The sequence below is a fragment of the Dermacentor variabilis genome, chromosome 3, assembly GCF_050947875.1.
Source record: "Dermacentor variabilis isolate Ectoservices chromosome 3, ASM5094787v1, whole genome shotgun sequence".
NCBI classification, from domain to species: domain Eukaryota; kingdom Metazoa; phylum Arthropoda; class Arachnida; order Ixodida; family Ixodidae; genus Dermacentor; species Dermacentor variabilis.
The window spans coordinates 139,539,497-139,564,129 of NC_134570.1; the positions used below are offsets into that span (position 1 = coordinate 139,539,497).

Here is a 24,633-nt window from a genome sequence, read left to right on the forward strand (position 1 = left end):
ACACACGGCAAGCAAAAGTATTGCGACCCCCCGCGGCTGACTCATTGCGATTACTTATTTCTAACTACGAAGTTATTCGGTAAATCCGAAACAAGGACAAAGAAAAAATTGGGTGATGCGCGCCTGTCCGCGGCGCACTGTTCTGACAAAAAGTAATCGAGGGTTCACGGTTTGCATAGTTGAAGTAGTGATGCACAATCAATTTGAATACATTTGCACAGAAACGATACGCACACGTACACTTGTAGTGAGGCGTATGCGTCTTACGTAATACCTGATCTACGTAACTATTTTTAACGTCTCGTCTTTCACAATAATCATCTGTAGTAATATTGCAAGCGTTTGGCTATGCTATCACCTGTACACCGCATACCATTAAAAAAATTACAGCCTCTCTCTCTCTTTCTCTCCGGGGACTGCAAGCCGCAAACGTGATCGCACAGTTGAGCTAATATTACCTAGAACAAGGCTCTAAGGTTGCATCAGGCGTTCCACTTGGCGATTTGTACGGCAACCGTTCCGTCTTCAATTAATGTGTCCTCTATAGTACCAAATAGCCGAAGGCTTTATAATTTGCGCTGGTGCGAAATTTTTATTTGAGGCCAAAGTAAATTGTGGAACGAGGATTCTACAATACACGTCGTTTAGTAAACTCCCCCTCGCCCCCCCCCCCCCCCGCGCCAGATATTCAACACAGAACGATTCCGCCATCGTCCCGAGAAAGCGGGAGGTCGAGTGAAAAGCGTTCCCCATCGCGGAGGTATAATCAACGGTATACACAGCACGCGGCAACCAAATTTCACACCGCCGCCAAGAAATATCCTTAATTTCGTCCAGGCATCGCGTTCTTTCTCATTTTCTTCTTCTTTAACCGTACGTACGGCGCTCTAAGCACGGGTATTTGGCACGCCGCGACTATACATTGCTCTCTATACACTTCCCAGTAGCGTTGGCGCACAACGTTGGTCCTCCCGGAACACTCCATTGGTGCTGCAGGGCGTAGGGAAGAAACGCCTCGACCTAAACGTACGACCCCGACGAGCTGCTGGACACCGAGACTGAGCAGCGCGGTGTGGCCACGTTTATGTTCAGGTTGCCGCCCGAGCGACGCCTTCGGGGCGGCATGCCCATCATGGGCGCTCCCTGCATGGGGAACATTCCCGCTCCGGCCATGGGTGACATGTATCCCGTTCCCGCCATCGTGCCCATGTTTCCGTACATTCCCATGGCGTCATAGCCGCCACCCATCGGGGGCGGGAACACGCGCGTGTTGACGACCGCGTGACCCTGGCGCATGGGCTGCTGGAAGATCGGGTTCGGCGTGTACTGCATGCCCGGCTGCCCCCAGCCGATGGGGCCTTCGTCCGTGTTGCAGGCCAGCGTTGTCTTGCTGTAGTAGCCGGGCGAGTCGTCGAAGTCGTCGCGCTGCCGGTATAGCGGCATCGACGATGCGGACATGGCGCGGGCCCTGAACTTTCCTGGGGATCCTGCTCCGGGCTGCGCCATGCTCACGTCAGACTGGGCGGCCCGCAACCCGGCGCTGCTCACGTCGCTCCCCTTCCGCTCCAGCTCGCTCAGTTTGCTGTCCTTCATGTGCCTGCGCGTGTTGCGACATCATCCGGGTGAAAACATGAACGTTGCAGTACGAGGGCTGAAGACGTGGAATGGCGGAGTGCAAAAAATTTTCGTACACTGTGCTATTGATACGCCGCAATGAGCCCCGTGTGGGCATATTTTTCTTTGATTTATACGCGCGCTTACGCGCTTCTGCGCGTGCGTGCGTGCATGCACCCTGTTTGGTTACATAAAACGTTGGGCCAGTAAACTTGCCTATCATCAACGTTTTTGTTCACTTTATCGGAAATAGTCATTTCATACCATTGCACCAAGTCGCGTATACGGAAAACGTATCTCGCGCCTATCGGCTCTCGCCACAGGCGACTTCCGCTACTACGGCGGCACCCAGGGACGCTGCCTCCGAGATTTAAGTTTGTTTACGCTCCGACGCTGAGCTGCCGCGCCGGCGAACGCGATGCAGCTCTATGATGCAGCAGTAGGCACTGACGCCCATTTGGTGATAGGAGCCCACATCACTTGCATTGTGGTGTATCCGAGGCACGTGAAGCAACTTGAAATGCTTCAAGAAGCTCCAGTGGAACGTTGCGCAAGGGTTGTGCGCAGGTCTCTGACAACACTACGCCTCGCTTCCGAAAGCCGCGTCGCTCTGTTTTCAACGACGCTGAAAAAGCATTCATGCGTAAAGCGGACACGCGCCACAGCCATAAGGAAGAAGACAGCGGCATGATCATGGAGCCAGTGTTGATGCCACAACAATAACGACGACACGGTATTTTTTTGTTGCAGTTCAAAGTGCCTTTTTTTGAGAACGCCAGTGCGATCAGGTAAGACTTAACGCCGCATACGTTACGCGGAGCGCGCACTTGTCCAAAATAATTCCACGCCGCACAGAGTGCATGCCACGCAGAGTGAGAAGCGCGCATATATTTGCAGGCGTGCGTCCATAAGCTTTCAAAGCGTGCTTCCAACCATAAGTACTTTCCTGCTGCCGCGCGTGCGGCTTAGCTCTGACGCCCGATTCTTCGTGGGATATGATTTTCTTATACCCGCTATGCGTGAAGAAAAAGCGCGTGGCCAACGTGCAATTGTCTCGCCTCTTATTGCAATAAAGCGTAGACCAAGGGGGAAACTCTACTAAAACACCGAGCTTGCTGCGATTCCTCAGTTATGAAAAAAAAAGAATAGAAAACGGTAATTTATGATGGCTTCAACGCACCGCATTTTTGTAATGCGGTAAAGCATTCAGTGTATTGCAGTGAAGCGAACGAGAATTTGCGCGCATACGCAGTGTAAGCAAGACTATTATAAAAGCAGGAAACTTCACTGGGCCACGGTCTAGCCTTTATTATCATCTCAGGTGCTCACCTGAGGCCTCCGCGCTGAAGCATGCAGTGCCTTGCAGTGAAGCGAAGTGCGAATTTGCGCGCTTACGAAGCGTAAGCAACATGTTATAAAAACTGGAAACACAATTGGGCCACGGTCGTAGTCATTATTATTATCTTAGCTGCGCACCTGAGGCTTCCATCTGCCGGTATTATTTTTCTTGTCGCTTGATATACAGTTTCACCGCAGTACCTATAAGTATTGTGGAGAAGCTTTTTAAAGCACATTCACCATCATGAAATGCATATAAAGTCCTGCTTACACTGCGTATGCGCGAAAATTCTCACTCGCTTCACTGCAATACATTAAATGCTCTGCCGCATTACAAAGGTGCCGTGCGTTGAAGCTATCATAAACTACTGTTTTCCTTCTTTTTCATAACTGAAGAATCGCAGCAAGCTCGGTGTTTTAACAGAGGTTCCCCCTTGGTCTACGCTTTATTCCAATAAGAGGCAAGACAATTGCGTGTTGGCCACGCGCTTTTCCTTCATGCATAGCGGGTATAAGAAAATCATATCCGACGGAGAATTGGGTGTCAGAGTTAAAGGGAAGCTGAAACACTTTTCGAAAAAAAAATGAGTTCCCTGCGGCAGTCTACAATTTTTAGTCCATTGAACACGAATATCTAGTTTAAAAAGGGCGGAAACATACGCAAGCGGCCGTTTTTAGCAAGAAAACGCGCATCCACGCCTCGGGGCATCGCGCGAACGCCGCTGTTGCCCGTCATTGGTTGGGACCGCTGTGACGTCATTCACGGGGATCACCGATCGGCGCCGCCGTTTCAGAGCGTAGCACGCTGTTCTGGTATGGCTTCACAGATAGTTTTAAACATTATGGAACGTTCTCGCTGTCTCGGACGGCTTGTACCTTCGCCTTACATGTTCGAACCGACAGCCGATACAGAAAACGATGGCGGCAACGACGATGTTGAGTGTGCCAACAGCGAGAACGATGTGTGCAGCTTCTCGCGCATTGGTAATATTAGCTGGTACGTATGTTTTTTCATGTAGCTGCACGTTGCAATGACAGGAGAAAAAACGCGCTAAAGTGTTACTGGGATTTCGCTGCTGGAAGAATGTTGAAGCACTAACTTCTCATTAGATTGTAAACACGGGTGCAATTCCGCGATGTCAAGCACCTTGCCGCTGCTTGTCTAAAGTCCCGTGGTTTTTTGCGTGTTGATACACAATCGCGAACACAAGTATCGCGCTTCAAAGCGCGCACATACAGTGCTGCGAGGTACAGTCATGGAAGTTGCTTATCATAAACATCCAGGTCGAGATGGCCAGGGGGATTATATGTGTAATATTCAGACTATGGTTCGACGAGTTTGCGATTGTGGCTCGATCAAGAATCGGTATGCGTGCTGCATGCTACTGTTGACATACAGATATTAGGCAGTTTTAGCCCCGCCGTGTGGTAAACACGGTAACTTTACGGTAACTGCAATCGTACTTCGAATGTCGCTAGGTAAGCCTAGCAACGCTAGCAACAACGCATTTCCGCATTGGTCGTAAGGCTATCCGGCTACGCTAAAACTGTGTTACCAGACGTTCATGGCTGCAAATGTTCGCATTTCTCGAGTGCATCAATGTGGGCAACGGAACACCGGAACTGGAATACCGATTGCCCGCATCGTTGTCAAGCTCCGATGATAATCACTGTCGCGAAAATGGTTCGAGCACAGCACAGTTGATTTCGTCGACACGAAATTCTCTCTCCTCACCGCACGGACCCACTGCGCTGCAAGCTTCTTGTCCTTCGGGAACATGTGAAACACCACATCGTCTCGCCCGCGTGTGTTCGCACAGCTGCATGCTGCACAGAACGAGGGCATGTTGGGCGTCCTTGGCTTAGGCACTCACGCAGCGCAGAAAGAAAGCACAGTTCACAAAAATCGCTAAAGAAAGCAACCGTCAGCGGCGGCAGATCTCTCGTAGCGTCGTTTAGTAAAGCGCAGGACTGAAAGAACCACGCCAGCACATGCCAGCACGCCGGTCCGCCGGCACGCTCCCCGGGAGTGACGTCACTATCGCCGGTTCTCTCCTCCGGCTGCGTCCTCACCCGGCACTACGGGAAGCGACGGGGGAGTGTCCGCGGCGGGATTTAGAAAGCAATTTCCGCCCCTTATAATAACAAAACGAAAAATTTCAGAACCGTAAATTAATAGGTCTGTTCTTCCCAACCCCAGCAATTCATGGAATTTTAAAACCGTTTCAGCTTCCCTTTAAGCCGCACGCGCGGCAGCAGGAAAGTGCCTATGGTTTGAAGCACACTTTCAAGGCTTATGGACGCACACCTGCAAATATATGCGCGCTTCTCATTCTGCGTGACATGCACTCTGTGCGGCGTGGAATTATTTTGGACAAGTGGACGCTCGAAGTAACGCATGCGGCGTTAAGTCTTACCTGATCGCACTTTTGAACTGCAACAAAAACTTACCGTGTCGTCGTTATTGCTGTGGCCTCAGCAAATGGCTCCGTGATCATACGGCCGCCGTCTTCCTTTGCGATGTGGCGCGTACCCATTTTTCGCATGAATGCTTTTTCCAGCGTCGTTGAAAACGGGGCGACGCGGCTTTCAGCAGCGAGGCGTGGCGTAGTCAATGGCCTGCACACCACCCTTGCGTAACGTTGTACAGGCGTTTCTTGAAGCATTTCAAGTTGCTTCACGTGCCTCGGATGCACCACATTGTAAGTGATGCGTGCTCCTAACACCAAATGGAATTCAGTGCCCACCGCTGCATCGCGTTCACCGCAGCGGCAGCCCAGCGTCGGAGCGTAAACAAACTTAAATCTCGGAGGCAACGTCGGAGGCCTCGTCCCTGGGTGCTGCCACGCTAGCAGAAGTGGCCTGTGGCGAGAGCCATAGGCGCGCAGCTCTGACCCACTGGCGCCTACGGGATATGTTTTCCGTATACGCCACCCAGTCCCGAAATTGGATTGTGTTTATTATTGTGATGACAATTACATGGAAACTTCAGGCGCATGTCCGTCGTCGCCGTCGCCGTGATGTTTCGTATAAATTCCACGTGCGATAAAATCGTGGCCACGTGCCGTATTCTGTAGGTGCGAGGGTGAGCCGAGGATGGTAGCTCGATCTAACGCACGCAAGAGAGGAAGCGCGTCTTCCATCGCGCGCAAGACACCGGGGGAGGGGGGTGCGGTTCTACTCCGGCGGCGGCTGAGCACCGCCGAGCGGATCCTATCTTGAAATCGATCTGCGATTGGTACAGAGTCTAGGCGCGCCGAGGCCTGTTTGGATAGTGCGCGCTGTGTTCTGGCCGCTTAGTTCGCGTTGAAACGAGAAGAGCACGAAGGTCAATTCGCTCGTTGCTGCTGCCGCACTTCCTCACTCCAGCGTTTTCACAGCGAGTGCGCGCGCTCATCGTGTGAGATGTGTTCATGTTTGCCTGTGCGCGTGTGACACTATACTTGCTAATTTAGTTAGTAAACGAATGTCTACAAGCTTATGAGGCTGCTAAATCTATCATCCTTACTGGGTATAGCTGTCTAATAATTTGCTATTGCAATCGATGCTGCGCCTTTCGGCCGAAACTGCGGTATTTTTTTTCAGTTATCCTTTTGCTGGAAATTTTCCTATTTTACTGTAACATTTCTCTGCATTGGAAGTTGGATCTTTTCGTATGCATTTTATTGTAACATTTGCATGATTTTTTGTTCTCTTTCGTGCTTGAACCTACACAACGCCCACAGATATTACACACAAAGACACACACACACACACACACACACACACACACACACACACACACATATATATATATATATATATATATATATATATATATATATATATATATATATATATATATATATATATAGAGAGAGAGAGAGAGAGAGAGAGAGAGAGAGAGAGAGCGAGGAATGGACTTTAGGACAGTTAACACAACAGACAGAAGATAAAAATGAAGAAGACATATGCACAAGCACTACATTGAAGAAAACCGCAGCACTTACTGCATAATACAGGTAATTCAATGTCTCATATATTGCGAGCTTCTTAATAATGCGCTGCCTTATAATAACGGCAAAATTAGTTAATATCGCTCTCTGCAAGGTGCTTCTGTAAACAGAGATCAACTTTGGTGAAACTTCAGGCGCGTACTCAGTTTTTGCACACTGTACCATTTTTCACAACATGGGCGTGAAATAACGCGCAAGCACACAAGACACGACATATGTCATTGCGATAGGCGGATACACGTCATTCAATACAGCAACAACAAGCACGGCAAAGTGGCAACGTCCCGGAATGGTGTGAGTGGTGTCAGCGGTGTGCGCCGCTTAAATGTCTCACTCTTATATAGCCGTCATCCCACGGGCGCCAGTTGAAACAACTGAGGGGGGCACGTATGTGTGTTCTTTCTCACGGATAGCTCGAGAAAGCTGTATATTGTATTTCTCTAACCGATTGTCCACAATCATGCACGCGTTTAAGGAAGCGGCATAGGACTGTTAGCTCGGCACAATCAAATTAATTGAGCGTCGTGACAATAACGCTTTAAGATTTTCAGCAGACGAAATACCAGGTTGCAAGTTTACCAGTTGAACACCCGCATCGATTATGGGAGTGTCGCGAAGCCAAGAGGCTAGTATTAAGGTAATGTGCAGCAGACAAAGTTATAGTAAATGAAAAGTCACATCTTTTTTTCTAGGTGTATTTGGTGTGTTTCTTCTGTGTTAATTAACTGATGGCTGATAAGCAATTAACTAAGTCCGAGCGGATGCTTTCAAAAACTCAATATCTATCACGTCCCGGATAGCTACATTACAACGTGCCGCCATGCGTCTTTCGTTATTTATTTATTTATTTATTTATTTATTATACCTCAAAGGTTCCAAAACGGGACATCACGATCTGTTGCGTCTTTACTGACTGTTCTACTAGTACTGCAGAAGTGGAAAGCGCAGCTAAACTTAGAGGTCAACTGCAACGAAGTTTCACTTTGGCTAAATATCTTAGAAACGAGCAGTATACACTCCTAGAGCAATCTTGGCAAACCCGCTGGGCTGGTAATTTCAATCTTTATTATTTTTCTGGTTAGCAAGCGTTAAAGAGCACTTAAGCAGACCTCGCGTGCACCTGATGGTTGTCGCTAAGACTTAAGTCTATCGACGACCATCAGACTCTTCGGCATGCATCACTTCCGGCGAGCGGATAATGGCGACGTCGTTTTTTTTTAACTTTCTTTTTCAGTTTCGGTATCAAAAAAGCGGCTATTTCTGCGAGCTTCTAAAAGCGAAGCCATCCAAGGTGCTTCAAACGTAAAATTTCGAATGGAGGCCTCACTGTATCGACAGTATCTCAAAACTACGCTTTTTACACACTCCAAAAATTTCGGGTGGCAGTTGGCCGCTAACACTTTCCTGTTATGGCGTCCCTCGAGCGAAAGAATGCACGCGGTGGCGTCACTGACTTGAGCTTCCGCTTGATCCTCTCCTTGCGCATCCAGGGGTGCTTCATAGCGCGGGGCACGGAGCAGCGGTACAGCACGTACGGCTCGAGCAGGTGCCTGATGAGGTTGCGGCACATCTTGGTGAGGCCGTACGACGCCGGGAAGCTGATCTGGCGGCTCATCTGGGCGCGCACCTGCTGGAACGGGTTGGTGTCGTCGAAGGGCAGCTGGCCGCACACCATGATGTAGAGGATCACCCCGAGGCTCCACGAGTCGTAGCGCTTGGGACGGTACGGGATGTTCTGGATCACCTCGGGCGCCGCGTACGCCGCGCTGCCGCAGAACGTCCGGCTCAGGACCTTGCGCTTGTTCGCGTTGTCTGCGCCGCCAACGGTGGTGGTGATGGTGGCGAAACGCAAGCAGTGCGCAAGCAACCAAGAGCACGGAGAGAAGAAACTCTGTACACGCACAATCAAGGGTGTCGGCACGAAATGCTTTTCGTTCTGGTTTTAGTTTCGTTCCACTGAAAAACGCTCCGTTGCTGTTCTGTTCCGGAACGAATAAAAAACAAAGGATGGTCCGTAACGGTTCGTAACGGTTTTGGTTCGCATGCAAATATTTTCTAAGCAAGGCAACGATAAAGCTTTTTTGATTTATTACTTCTTAATAAGTGAACATTTACTTTATTATTTCGCAGTAAGATATTTATTTTTCTCATTAACTGAATTATGAATTCTGAGATCATGCTCAGTGCCTTGACTCAAGGCACTGAGCATCATCTCAGAAGCAGCATGTCATCGAGTGTACTCGCCGGAATGAGAGACCGCTGTTGTGATAAAACGAACTTAAACGAACATAAATGAACGATAAAACTTCGGTAACAAAGCGCTGATACACGCAGAAAACGAAACAATAAGCTCTTAAGCGCGCAACCCCTGAGTATAGCAACGATGCCGATTGGATAGTGCACCGAGCGACAGGCTTTGATTAGGGCCTGCGCTCGACCTGCTATCGTTTGCACTATCCCTGCCTGAGATAAACGCAATAATTCTGACGTTGCCTGAAGTCCGTTGTTTCGGATTGCCGACTTTCCCCTTGAATCGAAAACCGAATAAAAAATATTTCGGTTTCACTCCGAAACAAAATAATAAATAACGTTTCGGTTGCATTTTCGTTCCGGACAAAAATATCCTTTTTTTTTCGTTTTTCATTTTGGTTTTTTGTTCCATTCCGACACACTGCGTACAATCAGCATATGTTCAAATGCGAACAATTCCGAAACGACACTCCAATGCGTGGTTGCCGATTCGAAGTTCCACTGCATTTGTATAAGAGCGGCTTGCCTGAGGCCACGAAACGTACATTTGGGACTATAATACTTCCTATAAACCGGCTACAGAGCGATTACACATCGCAAATCTACGTAATTGCGCGTGAAACGTGTTTCAGTCAGTTAGTTCCTGTTCACATTTCATTTTATGCAGCATGGTATACATAAGTGCACCGTGAAATGCGTTATCCACCTGACAGATTTTGGTTACATAGTAAAACCGCTAGCGTGACAGTTTTCACTTACGTTTAACAAACTGTGGAGGTGCAAAAATGTATACGCGCGACGCAATCGAAAAATAATCTTCAATTCATGAAAGGAAATGCGATAAGAGCCTTCGTATATAAGGATGTGCTTAGGTAGTTTTGACATGTCTGCGTCGACATAAAGCGCGCGCAGACTACGGACGAAGTGCAAGAATATTCTTTAGGACAACTTGATATTCAGTGCTTGTGCCATGCCATATATTATTTTTATATTCTTGGCGCTGTATATATAAAAGCGGCGACAGTTGACAGAACACGATTGCAGCTCTGCTCCTATTCTATACGGACCTCGCCCAACCAAAACCTGAAGCGACCGCTTGTTCCGTTACTTCAGCCTGTTGCGCGCTGCCATTTCTATATACGGGAGAGAACTAATACAACAGCGCTGTATAGACATAACAGGCATTGGCTTGTGTCCATCTGTTTTAATCATTGTATCTGCACAGTTTACCAGGTTTAACGTGGTAACGAATAACCCAAACTAGAAACCGTTACCATCTCTTGACATGTTGCGGAGTTAAGAAAATAGAGCACTCGGGCCATCTATCGAACAACAGCGCCGAGCGCTTCCACTACGAAATGGGTAGTATTTTACAAAAATCGTCAACTTTGCAGGACGGCTGCATTACTTTTAATTTCAATGACTAACGGTGCAAACAACCTCGTTATTTCGTTCCTCTACGTACGACGTTCGACCTCCTCGGGAGCTTGAGTTTCGTGGGAACATCTCGATCAAGTTGAAAGTTGCTCAGCAGGAGAGTGCTACTAATATCAAATGCCTAAGGCCGGATCGAACCCGTGACCTGGTGCTTAGTAGCTCAATGCTGTAGCTGCTAAACCACCGCAGATGGGTGACGACAGGCCTATGTATGAACGGCATTGCTATTCTGCGTGCGTGCCTTTGAGTTACGAGTTCATTTTCCAACAGGGAGTAAAACACTTGTGCGACATCTTAGAAGAACACAGCAGTTCGTGTTTGATGCCTGGAAAAAGAAAAAAAAAGGATCTCTTACGTTTGTCTGCTCCTTTTTGCCCCATTTCCTATTCCCTTTTGTCCTACTTCTGTCTAAGATGTCAAACGAGCATTGTCCTGTTCGTACTTTAATTGTTACACTTGTACGAAGTGCGTCGAGGAAGACTGCATGAGTAAAGTAGCTTCATATGAGCAGGTTGACCCGTCGCCATGCCCCACACATTAAAGACAGCTTGCAGACAGCGAGCACGCCAAGCACATACAACACCCAGGGAACGCGCTGACAAAACGAACGGAGAGAAGTGTCTGCTTACGCGTGTTTCGGGCGAACGAGAAGTCTGCCAACTTGACTTGTCGTTTAGGGCTAAGCAGAATATTCTCGCACTTGAGGTCCCGGTGGACAATGTTCTGTCGGTGCAAGTAGGCGACCGCGTCGCAGATCTGCTCGAAGTAGTGGAACGCCTTGCTCTCAGAGAAGCGGCCGTCGTTGGTGATCTTGAGCAGCAGGTCGCCCTGCGTGGCCAGCTCCATGACGACGAACACCTTGCGCTTGATCTCGAGCACGTCGAAGACGCGGATGATGTTCGGGTGCTTCAGCTTTGGGATGATGACCAGCTCGCGCGGAAGGAAGTGGTACACGTACTCCCGCGGTGCCAGATGCCGCGGGATGATTTTAACCGCATAACGCTGGTCGCCCTTAACGCCAATCCTGCACGAAGATTTACGGCGTCCGATATGCCACCTCGCGGTGCAGTCACCATTACGAGCCTAGTTTATGTGTACTAAAAGAAGGAAAGTCCCTCCCGGCGGCCCATCGTGCCCTGCATGACTGCAAGTTTCCCTCCATGACGTTGCGCTGCTAAGTACGAAGTCGCGGGATCGAATCCCAGCCACGGCGACCGCATTTCGATGGGGGCGAAATGCGAAAACACCCGTGTACTTAGATTTAGGTGCACGCTAAGGAATCCCAGGAGATCCAAATTTCCGGGATCCCCCCCTACGGCGTGCCTCACAACCAGATTGTGGTTTTCGCACGTAAAACCCAATTATTTAATTATATATTTTCTTTTTGAATTTTTCTATTGTGTCACGCCATTTAATTTTCCGACGTCTTTGACAGAGTTTCTTTCCCTTAGCACAAATTGTCTTCGAAGTTTTAATACCACCGGCTGTCAGCATAGAGCAGATAATCGTGGTGTACTATCGAACCTAAAGCGACATGACGCGGACACCGGCAAATAACAGAAGATTCTGGCGTACTCGCACATTCTGTAAACGACGCGTGCAATCGGCACTCCTGTGTGCAACATCCATGGCGCGGCAGTCAAGCTGCGTTCAATTTCGCAGCTGCATTATGACGGGCAATTATCCGGGAGAGTTCGAACGTACACTGTTTTTGTGACAGCAGAGAAAGCTTTGCCTAAGTCAGCGAAAAACGGTTAACACCAGTTGAGCAGGTATGCGTCGACATGGTAGCCTATAAGATTAATCAGCCTCACACAACGCACCTACGCGAGTCGTAAGAGAATTATGGGTATCAGATCATAGTGATCACCTGGTATTGGTTCCTGTCAACAATTTAGGTGTCGTGTCAGGGAACCACGTCATGGCCTGTCACCATAGTGCCATGACGGAAACGTGCAATTTCTACGCCAGTGTTCTAGATCATCAAATGTAAGCATCCACCACACTAGCAATCGGTCTTCACCGGCTGTAACTCTCTGCCGACGAAAAGTTCCCTTCCTATCACATACTGTATACCTAAAGCGACCTGCGAAAGCGATTCGAAACTGTGCCGAGAAGTGGCAAATCACGGCTATCGGTGTACACAGTGCGAGATGTCACAGTTCACCAGACGGAACGCACACGTCTCACCTCTGTGTGCCGCACACTATACTATACTACCGCTGCTATAGGCATACCGCCGGTCCGCACATGGCTCACCTGACTTTCGAGTAGGTGCCCTGGCCGATCTCGCGGCCCAAGATGTAGCCGGCGAGGGCGAGGAACTGCTTGGAGGTGGTGGCTCTGACGGCGGGCGGGCTCGGAGACTTCGCGGCCATGCCGCCGGAGTCTCGGCGCAGCTCCGCTCAGCTCCGCGGGGGCGCCGCCATAACAACTTCGTCCTCGTCGCCGTGCCCGCAAGGCATTATCATCACCCTCCTCTCGGGAGGCGATTTGCTATTGCGCCATTTTTCGCAACCGATTAAATCATTAATTACTGGACTGTCGGCGCTGTTCCTCCCTGAGGAAGAGCACCTCGCATATCACTGTGCGACAGCTCGGCCTGCCATTGAAATCTCGTGTGTTGTTGTCCATCGCGGATTTTGTGCCGTTACATTCACTCGGGGATCTATGCATCGCCATAAAAAAATTTATTTGTGAATCCAATAGATTTGATTGTTAATCGCATAGGACATTTGATCCTTCATTCGTTGTCTTCCTTTTTAGAGCGCAGCTCTTTGGCGTCCGTTCCTGGGTTTCGCGTCGGCGTCGTCGTCGGCCTCGTAACCAGCTCCGCCCCCCTTTCATCCCCCCAGCGCTAGCAGCGATCGACTGATACCGCTGGATGCCGCTGACGCCGCTAGAGAGTCAAGATAACGTGACTGCATAGAACACCGTCGCCGCCATGCAGAAAGAGGAGGAAAGGGTCCCCCCCCCCTGTTCTTGTGTGGCGGATAGGGTGCTCTTCAGTTGCCGACGCGCCGGTTATTCCTTGTCCCTGAAACCAACTCCGCAGCTGGGGTTGACTCACTATCGGCGTCAGCGGCATCAGTCAGTCGCTGCTATCTCTTCCCTCCTCCCTTTATCGTGTTGTCCGCTTGCTGCGCGCGCTTCTGCCCCCATCGTTTGCCGCTGGGTGTACACGCCGCCCCCCTCCCCCCTCTTCCTGCGAGTCTCCGGTTGTCAAAGCGCCGGCTCGAACTTAGTTCCTTTCTTCGCTCCTCCTCCAATGCAACCCCTGTGCGGTGGCAATCAGAGAGCCAGATCGGTGGCGGCGGATCTGTATATGTGCACCGCCCGAGCCGAAATTGCCGCTGCCGTTCGCCCTGTGCGGTGGCAATCAGAGAGCCAGATCGGTGGCGGCTTGACATAAAGACAAACAGCAATTTCCTAACACTTATACGGGAGAACATCCCGTTCCTCTCGCTCGTAACGCGTCCCACGGCTGTGACAACCTCGCGAGGCACTTGTATACATCTCGTCTTTGAGAATCAAGCATTGGTGTACCAAGTCGAACATATATCAGTCTATTTCTCCGACCACAAAGCTTCCTTCATGACTGTCAAGAACTGTTAGTAAAGTCTTTGTTAAAGGAATACGTGTGAAAAATAAAAAAAAAATTCTGTGATAGCGCATACATGTGTTGCTAGATTTCTTTGCCTCAATCTATCGAAAAGGTGAAACAGCTTATTTGCTGCGCTCAAATTTCGCATTAGGAAGTAACGTAATCGTCGGCAATTTTTTTGTTTGTTCTATCACAATGACTGCTGACGAAATCATCTCTGTATTTTAATTGTTTTCACTTAATTACTCCACATAATTTAAGCTTTTTGCATTTATACCCCAACCCATTTGTAAGATCTGCCCGATTCTTGGCGAATCCACCAGAGTGGGTAGGTGCCAGCGGCTCTAAGGTCATCATCATCATCATCAGTGCGATTGTAATTCTGCTGCATACGGAATACCCAACCATGCCTTAATGAGTAAAGCGCCTGAACGTAGTACAACGGGCAAAAAAATATCGGATTTCGGCACTTTCCCCTCGCTGGACATTCGTGTTTAGGACTCCAGGACATTCGGGCGTGGAGTCCTGCTGGGCATGAGTTCACGGCGGCTATGTTTCGAATCATATATAGTCATACGTTAATTTTCGGTTACCAGAATTTTCAGTACGCAATGCGTCCATGGAGTGTTAGATTCCGCCCCGAATCAATCCAGTTACTGACCAATCATTCATAGCGGGTAGGAGCTACAAGCTCCTTGGCTAACAGCAACGAGCACATATGCTCCGTCCCATTATAGTGAACTAGAACACCATAGTTCCATACATAGCAGTCAACGCTGTCGAGGCTAGAGAGACTTCTTGCAGTGGCTTCGTTCGCCCTTGGATATAGTTCAAAGTTTTTTCACCACAATTCTGCGCAACTATTCTTACAGCGAAGCTGTAAATTTATGGCTAGGGTTCCCTGCATTTTTCTCCTGCGTCAACAAAAAATACTCAGGTCGTTGTTGTTGTTGTTGTAGCCTGTGGCACGTGTGGCACCTACCCACGATGGGGGATTGGCCAAGAAATGGGTGGATTATACCAAAATAATATAGAGCATAAATTTCCTAATATCTATGGGAATAGCATTGAATAGGGCTGAAATACCGGTTAAAATGTAATCAGGAAGGTGCTGTTGAATGAGTAATAATTAATTTAAAATTAATAAAAATAGAATTTAGCAGGGCATTCGTTTAGATTCTGTAAGGAATGTTTGGACAGCGAAGCATGCATCCCTGTGGCTGAATCCCAAAGTGGACGCCCCGAACGAAAGAATTGCAGGTTCTGTCAAGTCCAGGCCAATTCTTCGAAAAGGTATCTCCAACAACCTTTTTCTTAACGCAGCAAAGCGGCGACAAGATAGAAGAAAGTGCTGTATCGTCTCCTCCTCCTCACAAAAAGAACAAAGGGGAGAGGGAACCAAACCCGACCTGTGTAAATAGAAGTTTAGGGAGGGAATGCGGCAGCGTAATTTGGTGAGGCAGACCTCAAGCATCTTTGTGTAACAAGATTCGCTATGCCAGGGAAATGCCAGGTGTTTATACTCTGGAGAAGCTGTCAAATGTGGGTTTGATAAGGCTGATCTAATTGATCGCATCCGAAACCTTGCCGCCGTGATCTGTGCTGTCACTGGTCGAATAGGAAGAACAGGGCCCGCTAGTGATGCATGTGCCAGTGAATCGGCAGTTTCATTAAAAAACGAACCTTTATGACCAGGCACCCAAATGAAATGAATACATTGCACATGGGCAGGAACTAGTAAGTGGAAGAGTTTTAGCATGGGTGACTCATTAATAGCGGTAAGGCAAGAGCATACAGAAAGGGAGTCAGTAAGAATAGCAGCCGTTGCAATCATTTGGTCTAATTTACGTAAAGCTAGGATTACTGCTAACAACTCGGCCAGAAAAATAGGCACAAAATCAGGCAATCTTAAAGAAAAAGACCAGCCGAGCGCAGGACAAAAGATTCCAATGCCAGCTTTTTCCTCGCACTGTGAGGCATCTGTTGCAATGATAATGTTTGTTTCTAGGGTGCTTAGGTGATCTTGCAACATGGCGTTTAGGTCCTGCGCGAACGCGTTCGTCATCTTCTTCCACAGCTGGCTCGTCGGCGTCCCTCGAATATGCATACTGAGTACTTTAGTTATCAATAGTCACCATTTTCAATATCAGTAGACTCCCAGATAAACGAAGGTTTCTCAAAGCTTTGCCGCTGTGCGACCGCGACTGCCCTCTCTTTGTCGGCGTTCCAAGCGCTTGCATATCTATAGTTTCCTTCCCTTCAGCACTATCGTGGTGGCGGTGCCGTCGGTTGATTGATTGAAACTTTTACTAGAAAGTATGGCCTGTGGCCTAAGATCGGGGTAAGGGATCAGGTGAAAGGAAGGATGCCTGCCTACTTAGCAAAGGACAGCAAAGCGTTAATTCTTCTGGTGGCATCTGCTTGCGGTGTTCTGCTTGCAGTCTTCGTACGATGCCACCTTTAAAGGTCAAGTGTGCTTGTGTCTGAGGCTGGTTGTGGCAGGACAGGACCAGACCAGACGTTTGAGATCGACGTTGATCGCAGGGCAGTTGGGGCATTCCACTTGTGCTCCTCTCCACTTGCTCAGAACATCCGGTGTAATGGATGCCTTAGCTTTTGTTTTGTGGATGAGAGCGTGGACTGTTCTGGGAAGCCGAGTGGGAACGGGAGGAAGGATGCTAGGAATTGACTCCCGTAGTAGCTAGAGCCTTCCTCTCGTGTTTCAGCCGGGCAATCTGGTGATCTGGTACAACGATGGATGATGGGGAGCTATAGGTGTGGTCCCGCAGTGGCGGGCTCACGGCTGCGATGGCGGTCTTCTCTCATTTTCTTGCCTGCAGCCTCATGGGCCGCCCTATTCCCCGCTCCCCTCATGTTGTGACTTGGTGTCCAGTGTACGAAAATTATCCCGCAGGTGGCGGCAGGCTTGTTTTGTGCGGTGCGTATGGTAGTCGTGTACGATCTGGAGTTCTGTTGCTTAAGGGCCTCTTGGCTGTCAGTGTAGATGCAAGTCATGTCTTCTGTGCGCCCATCACATAGTTGAATGGCTTCTTCGATGGCTAGTAGTCGAGACGTCACGTGTGTCTAGTTTCTTCCGGATCCTCGGGGCGGCGGTCCCCTGGTCCACGCGAAAGTATAAAGAAAAGCAGGAAGACAAGTTGCCGTCCTCCATGGGCTTCTTGGCTGTCAGTGTAGATGCAAGTCATGTCTTCTGTGCGCCCATCACATAGTTGAATGGCTTCTTCGATGGCTAGTAGTCGAGACGTCACGTGTGTGTAGTTTCTTCCGGATCCTCGGGGCGGCGGTCCCCTGGTCCACGCGAAAGTATAAAGAAAAGCAGGAAGACAAGTTGCCGTCCTCCATGGGCTTCTTGGCTGTCAGTGTAGATGCAAGTCATGTCTTCTGTGCGCCCATCACATAGTTGAATGGCTTCTTCGATGGCTAGTAGTCGAGACGTCACGTGTCTAGTTTCTTCCGGATCCTCGGGGCGGCGGTCCCCTGGTCCACGCGAATGTATATAAAAAAGCAGGAAAACAAGTTGCCGTCCTCCATTTTGAATTTCACTTCTCTCCTGTCGTTGTAATATGGAGGCCGCGGGTAGTCAGGACTCCCGAGGAGCAACGCGCCTACGTGCTAAGCAGCTTCGCTGGTCAAATACCTTCACAGAGTGGAATGGCTCATGATTTTTTATATAGGCTCAGTATTGAGTGAAACAAGTGTTAACGCTTGGAAACAAACACGCTGCAGTATACGGCTGTTAATGCGATGTTTTAGATTATTTTAATTTTTGTTTTTCTTTATTTGCAGACCGTCGCGAGGAGCCTCACGTACTGCACAACATAGAGTTTCATACAATAATTACTAAAGGAACTCTGGCGCTAGTGTATACGGGAGTTGCAATGGAAGTGGTTGGCCCAGCATTGGAATTATGGGAAGTGCATGAATTTGCCTAAACTTCGTCCTTCTGGTTTCAAGCGGCTTTGTGACTTTGTAAAATCGTCGTTTTTAATAACTAATTAAATAAACTATGTTAAAATTGTCCGACAGCAGGATTCGAACACGGGACGTCTAGCACAGAGGCCTGCTATTGAAACCGTTACGCCACGGACTCTTTTTTTTATTACCTTTTTTGTACTACTATATCAAACAACAAATGACATTTGATGAAACAAGATAAATTAGCAAGTATTCAGAAGCAAGTGTCAGCCTTACAGGGCTGACTATTTTAGAATTCTTTGAGCGCTGTCAAGGGTTCCACCCTTGACCGCCACGCAGGTACACAATCTTGTGCTTTCTGAATTTCTACAAATCTCGAAATGCATTCTCGAAAAAGCATTCGTGCAGGCCGAACATCTGGATCGCAGTGATACCCCGCCATACGGGCGCGCCATAGACAGTGAAGGCCAACTAGCATAATAAGGTCAAACGGCAGTCCATCATCGTTTTCTATAGGTAAATATCTAAATACCCCGTGGATCTTAAGGAAAGCCTTTTTTGATAGTTCTCTGAAGTACATCCCAAAAGAGGACACCCGCCCAGCATTCTAGAAATACATTATCTATAGTGTCTGGTTTCTTACACATCAAGCAATGCGAGCCCCAGGGTAAGAAAAAACCACGATCTTCTAAAAAGGTTTTCACAGTCAACGTCCCCGTGTGAAGCTTGAAAAAGAAAGACTTGGTCCCTGGCGTTACTTGCATTCTTTTCACCCGCTTAAGCACGTCTTGCCCCTGGCCTCCACTATATACGGCCCTGTACATAGGCACAGGGAGAACTACATCGCATACATATTTGTACAGTTTTACGTTTCACTGAAAAAAAGGTACTCATTTGAAAATCTAACGGAGAAGAACCGTACACTTAAAATAACTTCTTTAAGAAATCCACAAAGAGGACCGCTCATATTCTCTGTACAGACTACATAGCCAGGTAACGCACTCCTTTGCCTCACTTGGCACACCGTGCACGCAAGAAAGGATCGCTTAAAGGGACACTAAAGGTTACTATGAAGACAAGTTAAAGTGATAAAGCTATGCTCTAGGACGTCTAAGCCGTCAATATAATTGCGAACAGAGCTTTGGTAACCGAGAAATTGAGGTAACTGCGTGACACGATTTGAGACCCCCCAGCGACATTCCGGTACTAGCCCCATGACGAAGGCACTCCTTATCCTAATTTATGTCACTAGTACTCAACTACTCGTAATAAAAAGATCATTTCATTAGATTATAAGACGGAAGAAAATGGTACTTGTCTACTTCTATTCGATTCTAAGAAAAAACATTTTGACGTTACCCTTCAGTAGTACGGTGGGTCGAAAGGTTTCGTTTTCGCTCGACTCTGCGCCGCGCGCACTTTGGAGTTTCAGTTGTTTCGTTATCGCGTCGTGCTGCGCTGGTTCTGTTGGCTCGCGAAACTTGCATTTAGAACAAGCAGCGAGAATGCCACGTCTATGTGATGTCGTGGGATGCGCGAATGGTCCGCGGAACTTGGCCAAGGGCAGTTGCAGCGGCGAATCCAGCGTTACTTATCACTGTGTGCCAACGAGTGAACCTCTCCGTTCGAAGTGGTTAAGTGCCGTACCTCTGTCACAGCGCGTTGGCAAAGAGCCGAAAAATCGCATAGCGTGCTCGCTGCACTTTCGTCCAGAGGAATACGAGTTCAACGCCGACTTACTGAAGTCGTGTAGAGTGTCTTTCAAAGCAATGCTTTCCCGTTGCGCTGTTCCGTTGGTCTTGACTGCATTCTCCGAAGCGCAATAACAACTGCAGGTCGAAGAGGTGAGCGCGGCATTTGGTTTTCACGAAGGAAAACCTACGAATGTGCGAATATGTACAGCCATGACATACATCAGTTGCCGTCGCAGTAGTACGCAACGACGGCGGCAGCGCGAGCCCTCAGCAGCAGGTCACGTTCATCAGTGCTTAAATCGCTGAAGTCGAGCCCAGCATCGCGAGTCACTGTGTCGTTGCCAGGGTCGTCCATTGCAACGAGCGTCGAAGTTGGCGTCAAAATAAAGAACCAGCTTATCGTCGCGCGCTTTCCCTTTCGCTAGCCACCATAGTTCCGCTTTCGCGCTGCTGTCGGCTGTCTTGGCTCTGTTTCTGGCCGCGCGTTTGCATTTTGCGCAGAAAAGCCGTAGCGCCGTCTGCGGGCGCCGTTTTACTCACCGACGGCGCAACGTCACTATGAGACCATGACGTCACCACTGCTCGATCGGAGGGCGGGCGATTTGAACTGCGCTAGTGGTGCGCGAACGCTTCAGAACGCATTTTCTCTTAAAATAAGTCTCTTCGCATGAAACAAGCCTTTCGAGGTTTCTGGGATGGTATTTCAACAGACTACGTTGACTTAATATTAACTTTCAGTGTCCCTTTAGGTCGCGGAAAAATAGAAACCGGTTTATGACCTGTCGTATAGAGAGATGCGTCATTCCCAAACCTCCGTCTTTAACTCGCCTGAACAAATTCGTTCGACTGCATCGTTCCCAATTCGAAGCCCACACAAATACTGCGAAGACTCGGTGCAACTTCAGTATATTTACCCTTCAACAATGCAATACCTGCATTACATACCAGAGTTTTGCGTCAAAAAATAGATTGCAAACTGTAGCTCTTGTAAACATCGACAGATGTCCACATTTCCACTTGTTCGCTTTTATCTGTGTTTCGCTTGTTTGACCATGCCATTACTCATCGTTATTTTTGTAATATTCCAGCGGGACGCCTAGGTATTTCGCCACTTGACGTTGGCGAAAGTGACCGGGGCGGAAGGCCATTCTCCGTGCCAGAAGCCAAGGCACTTTCCCCAGTTTACCATGCTTCCAGTTACCTTGCCGAAACCCTTCACTACAGCGATAGCTGCAGCTATTATGCCACGGACGCATGCATTGACAAGCGGTGTAAAACGTCCTTATGAATCTATCGAGGGCAAGTCAGTGCCTTGAGACGCTTGGCGCGTTTCGATTTGGCCACCTCGACAGGCTCAATCGTTGCAATTAGTACCGATTGTGCGTGTTCGCAGCGCCTCGTGCACTTCTAAGAGTATATATTGCTCTGAAATTTACGAGAATGAAGGCATTTAAAGCGTAATAAAGAAAACCACAAGAACGTATGAATCCACAAGCTCGAAGATCAGACAAATCCATCTATTTCCCATCATTCCCATGGTGGGTCAACGACTGCAGCGCCAGAGTTCCCTCTAGAATATTGTAGGAAACTCAATGCTCCACACGCTGGCGCGAGCGAACGCTGTTGGCGCCCAGCGAAGCACGGTACCATAGCACGGGTAAAACGCGCGGAGTGATAACTTTTCTTGGCCGAACTTCTTGCGTAGCTCCCACAGCGTTGACTGATATCTATGGAACGGAGTATAGCGCCGAAGCCTCCTCTACGTGGCTATATTATTTTAAGCTCACACGTTCATGTGTGACGGATGACTGTCGGACGTAGCAAGTAGACAGCAGCAGACGGCGCATCTTCACCAGGTGCCGTGGATAGGTGCTGTGGTGGCGTGATTTGTGCGTTCGAGCTTCGGTGCTACGGATCCCCTCCACGTGGGCCCCTCTCGGATGGTTGGATAGGATTACGGTGCGGATTCTTCTAGACTCCAACCCGCTGTCTTCGATTCGGTGAGGTGTTCCGGTGGCGCTTTTTGTCCTTGGTTTTTTCCAGTGTTTAGCTGAGAGTTTCTAGCTTCCTACCTTGTGTAGTGTTAGCTTAAACTTCGGCTAGGCGCGGGCGCCACGTGGTTTTTACCGCGATGGTGGCCCCTTCGCGGCTTCGGCCGCTTACGTTTTTCGGGCGAGTTCCGAAAGGCGCGTCCAATGTAGATGTTTGCAAGGCGCTCGTAAAGCGCTTTTCCTTGAACGACCTTAAGGCAGTGCAGGACTTTGGTGCAGGACGGTTTGAGATAACGTTTAAGAATAAGGCCGCGGTTGATCGCTTCTCAGCTGATCCCGCTTTGAAGGTTCGGGATGTGGAAGTTCGTTTTGAGTATAGAGGTGTGCGTGTGAAGTTGGTTAGGGTGTTTGGCTACACCGCGGATCTTCCGGACCAGGCTCTCGTCTCCGAGCTAGAGGGCTTCGGAAAGGTTCACGGGATCTCCGAAGAATGCGTGCCCGGTTTCCCTGCCGTTGGCACCGGAAACCGGCGCATTCGGATAGAGATGGCGCGGCCCGTTCCTAACCTTCTTCGTGTAGGTGAGCGTGTCGTTCAGTGTGAGTACGAGGGTGTAGTTAGATTGTGCCGTAGGTGTAACATGGCAGGACACCACGCCGCCGCGTGCGACACGCCTCAGTGCGCGCGCTGCGGGCAGTTTGGCCACGCGTCCTGCGACGCGGCGTGCGTACGTTGCGGCGGCGACCATGCGGTTTCGGCGTGTAGTGTCCGCACCTACTCGTCAGTGACCGCGAGGCCAGAACAGCAGAAACCTGCCGTCGTGGAAGCGGTTACTTCGCCGGTAGCTGATACGGTTGCTGCCTTAGAGGAAGGAGAGAGCCAGGGCTCCTTGAGCGTGGTCGATGCCGCCGAGCGCGGCAGCGATTCCGTGGACGCTACCGAGGTCGTTCCCCTTTCCGTCACGGCAACGTGCGAGGGGGCAGCGAGCGAGGAGGCTGAAGCGGCGGTCGCTGTCGCCTCCGTGGCGGGTACGCCTCTCGCTACGCCGGTCGCTATCTCTGGCGCGTCCGAACCGCTGACTGGCGCGACTGACACTGCTCGTCGGTCGAACCATAAGCGTAAGAGCCGGCGCGCACACCGCGCTGGCTCCGCTGCCAGGGCGGCGGCCGCGGGGCGTGAGTCGAGCTCGGACGAAGGTGGCTCCCAGGGCTCGGAGACTGGCTCTCCAGAATTTAAGCGCAGTGCTGTTGAAACGTCCGATTCTGATACTGAGGTCCCATCGGACGCGGAGGGTTCTCCTCCTTGTCCCAATTGCGGATGGGGACGTTGCGAATGCTCGTTGCTCTCAGACAGAACCTATGAGTCTACTGATGAGGGGTCCCCAACTTTGGAGACCCTCTCATAAGTAGTCTTTGCTTATTTGTCACTAGAGGCTAGTATTACCTAATACTAGCCTGCTCTTTATTTATTTTCCTAGCTCTTTTTGTCTTCCTTTGTTTCTACTAGCTCTTAGCTAATCTCTTTCTCCCTTAAAATGGCTTCTTCTCTCACCATAGCTACCTTTAACTGTCGTGGCTTGTCGCGTGCTTCTAAGCAGTTCGAGGTTATTAATTTGGCTAAATCCAATAAGGTAGATATTCTTGTGCTTCAGGAAACTTATATTCATAGGCTAGGCCAGATCAGCCACTTCGACCGGATTTTTCGCACTCGGTCTTTCTGGAGTTATGGCGCGACGGGCAGTCGAGGTACGGCCATCGTTTTGATGCCGAATTTCGACTGCCTTGTTATTCGCCATGCCAGGGATTCCGAGGGCCGCGTCTTGTCGGTGGACCTTGATTGTGGCATTCGAATTGTTAATGTTTATGCTCCAACCCGGTCTAAAGATCAGAGAGAGTTTTTCGCTACATTAGAACCCTACTTGGTAGGTCCCTCTCGGCTAATCCTTGTAGGCGACTTCAACTGTGTGTTCGAACAGGTTGATCGCATCCCGCATAGAGGGACTCCAAACCAGAAAGATAGGCGTGCAAATGTTGTACTACGAGAGCTCGTCGACGGGCTGGGACTTGTCGATGCTTGGCGTGTGCTTCGCCCTGGTCAGTCAGGAATGACTTGGACAGGAAGAGGCATGCAGAGCCGCATCGATCGTTTTTACATCTCGTCGTCACTGGCTCCTAGTATGCATTCTTCTTGGTTAAATCCTTCTGCTCTTAGCGACCACAGCTTCCTAATTCTGCGGTTCGCCGATTCTAGCATAGTCCCGCAAGGGAAGAGACCGTGGCGTCTGAATCCACGTCTTCTAAAAGACAGGCAGGCAACCGCAGAGGTATCATCCATTCTTTTTCGATCGCTGCACAATAGAGCGAATCTAAGTGGTACAGAATGGGATGACGTGAAGGTCAGAGTGCGTGAGTGCTTCAGGTCTTGGGGCAAGCGTCGAGCGCGCGAGGAGCGTGAGGAGATTAAAATCGTCTCCGACGCGATCCTCCTGCTCTCGAGGCCACTGTCCGGCGGTCCTGGAGTTGCTTCGGCGCTGGCCTCACTCCGAAAGGAACTTCGGATTCTCCTGCAGCGACGCTGGGATGGCTTGAGGGCCACAACCCGAGCAGAGCTGTGGGAAATGGAAGCGTGGTGCAGCAGAAACGTCCTACGTAAACATCTGTCAAGGAAGAGCACAACTCTCTCTTCCCTAATAGATCCAAGCGATGGTAGCATAGTCGATTCACCAGATGGAGTTCTTGCACTGGCGAGGCAGTTTTACATGACCTTGTATGCCGAA

General features: G+C 49.4%; 1 protein-coding gene across 1 annotated transcript; it reads right to left on the reverse strand.

Moving 5' to 3' along the window:
- Positions 1-685: 685 nt before the first annotated feature.
- LOC142574783 (testis-specific serine/threonine-protein kinase 3-like) lies at positions 686-13,012 on the reverse strand. The gene is made up of 4 exons (XM_075683797.1): positions 12,894-13,012; positions 11,264-11,658; positions 8,402-8,759; positions 686-1,597 (listed from the first exon to the last, which is right to left on the reverse strand). Exons 1-4 carry the CDS (start codon positions 13,010-13,012, stop codon positions 1,021-1,023), a joined length of 1,449 nt encoding a protein of 482 aa, XP_075539912.1. The 3' UTR covers positions 686-1,020.
- Between the last annotated feature and the right edge of the window lie 11,621 nt (positions 13,013-24,633).

What these genes read in the sequence shown, in the direction of transcription:
- LOC142574783 (XM_075683797.1), bottom strand. Translation starts at nt 13,012, where the DNA reads ATGGCCGCGAAGTCTCCGAGCCCGCCCGCCGTCAGAGCCACCACCTCC. An exon ending in CTCGTTCGCCCGAAACACGC is followed by an intron (nt 8,760 to 11,263) that starts GTAAGCAGACAC and finishes TTGGCGGCGCAG; the next exon opens with ACAACGCGAACAAGCGCAAG. An exon ending in AGGATCAAGCGGAAGCTCAA is followed by an intron (nt 1,598 to 8,401) that starts GTCAGTGACGCC and finishes CAACACGCGCAG; the next exon opens with GCACATGAAGGACAGCAAAC.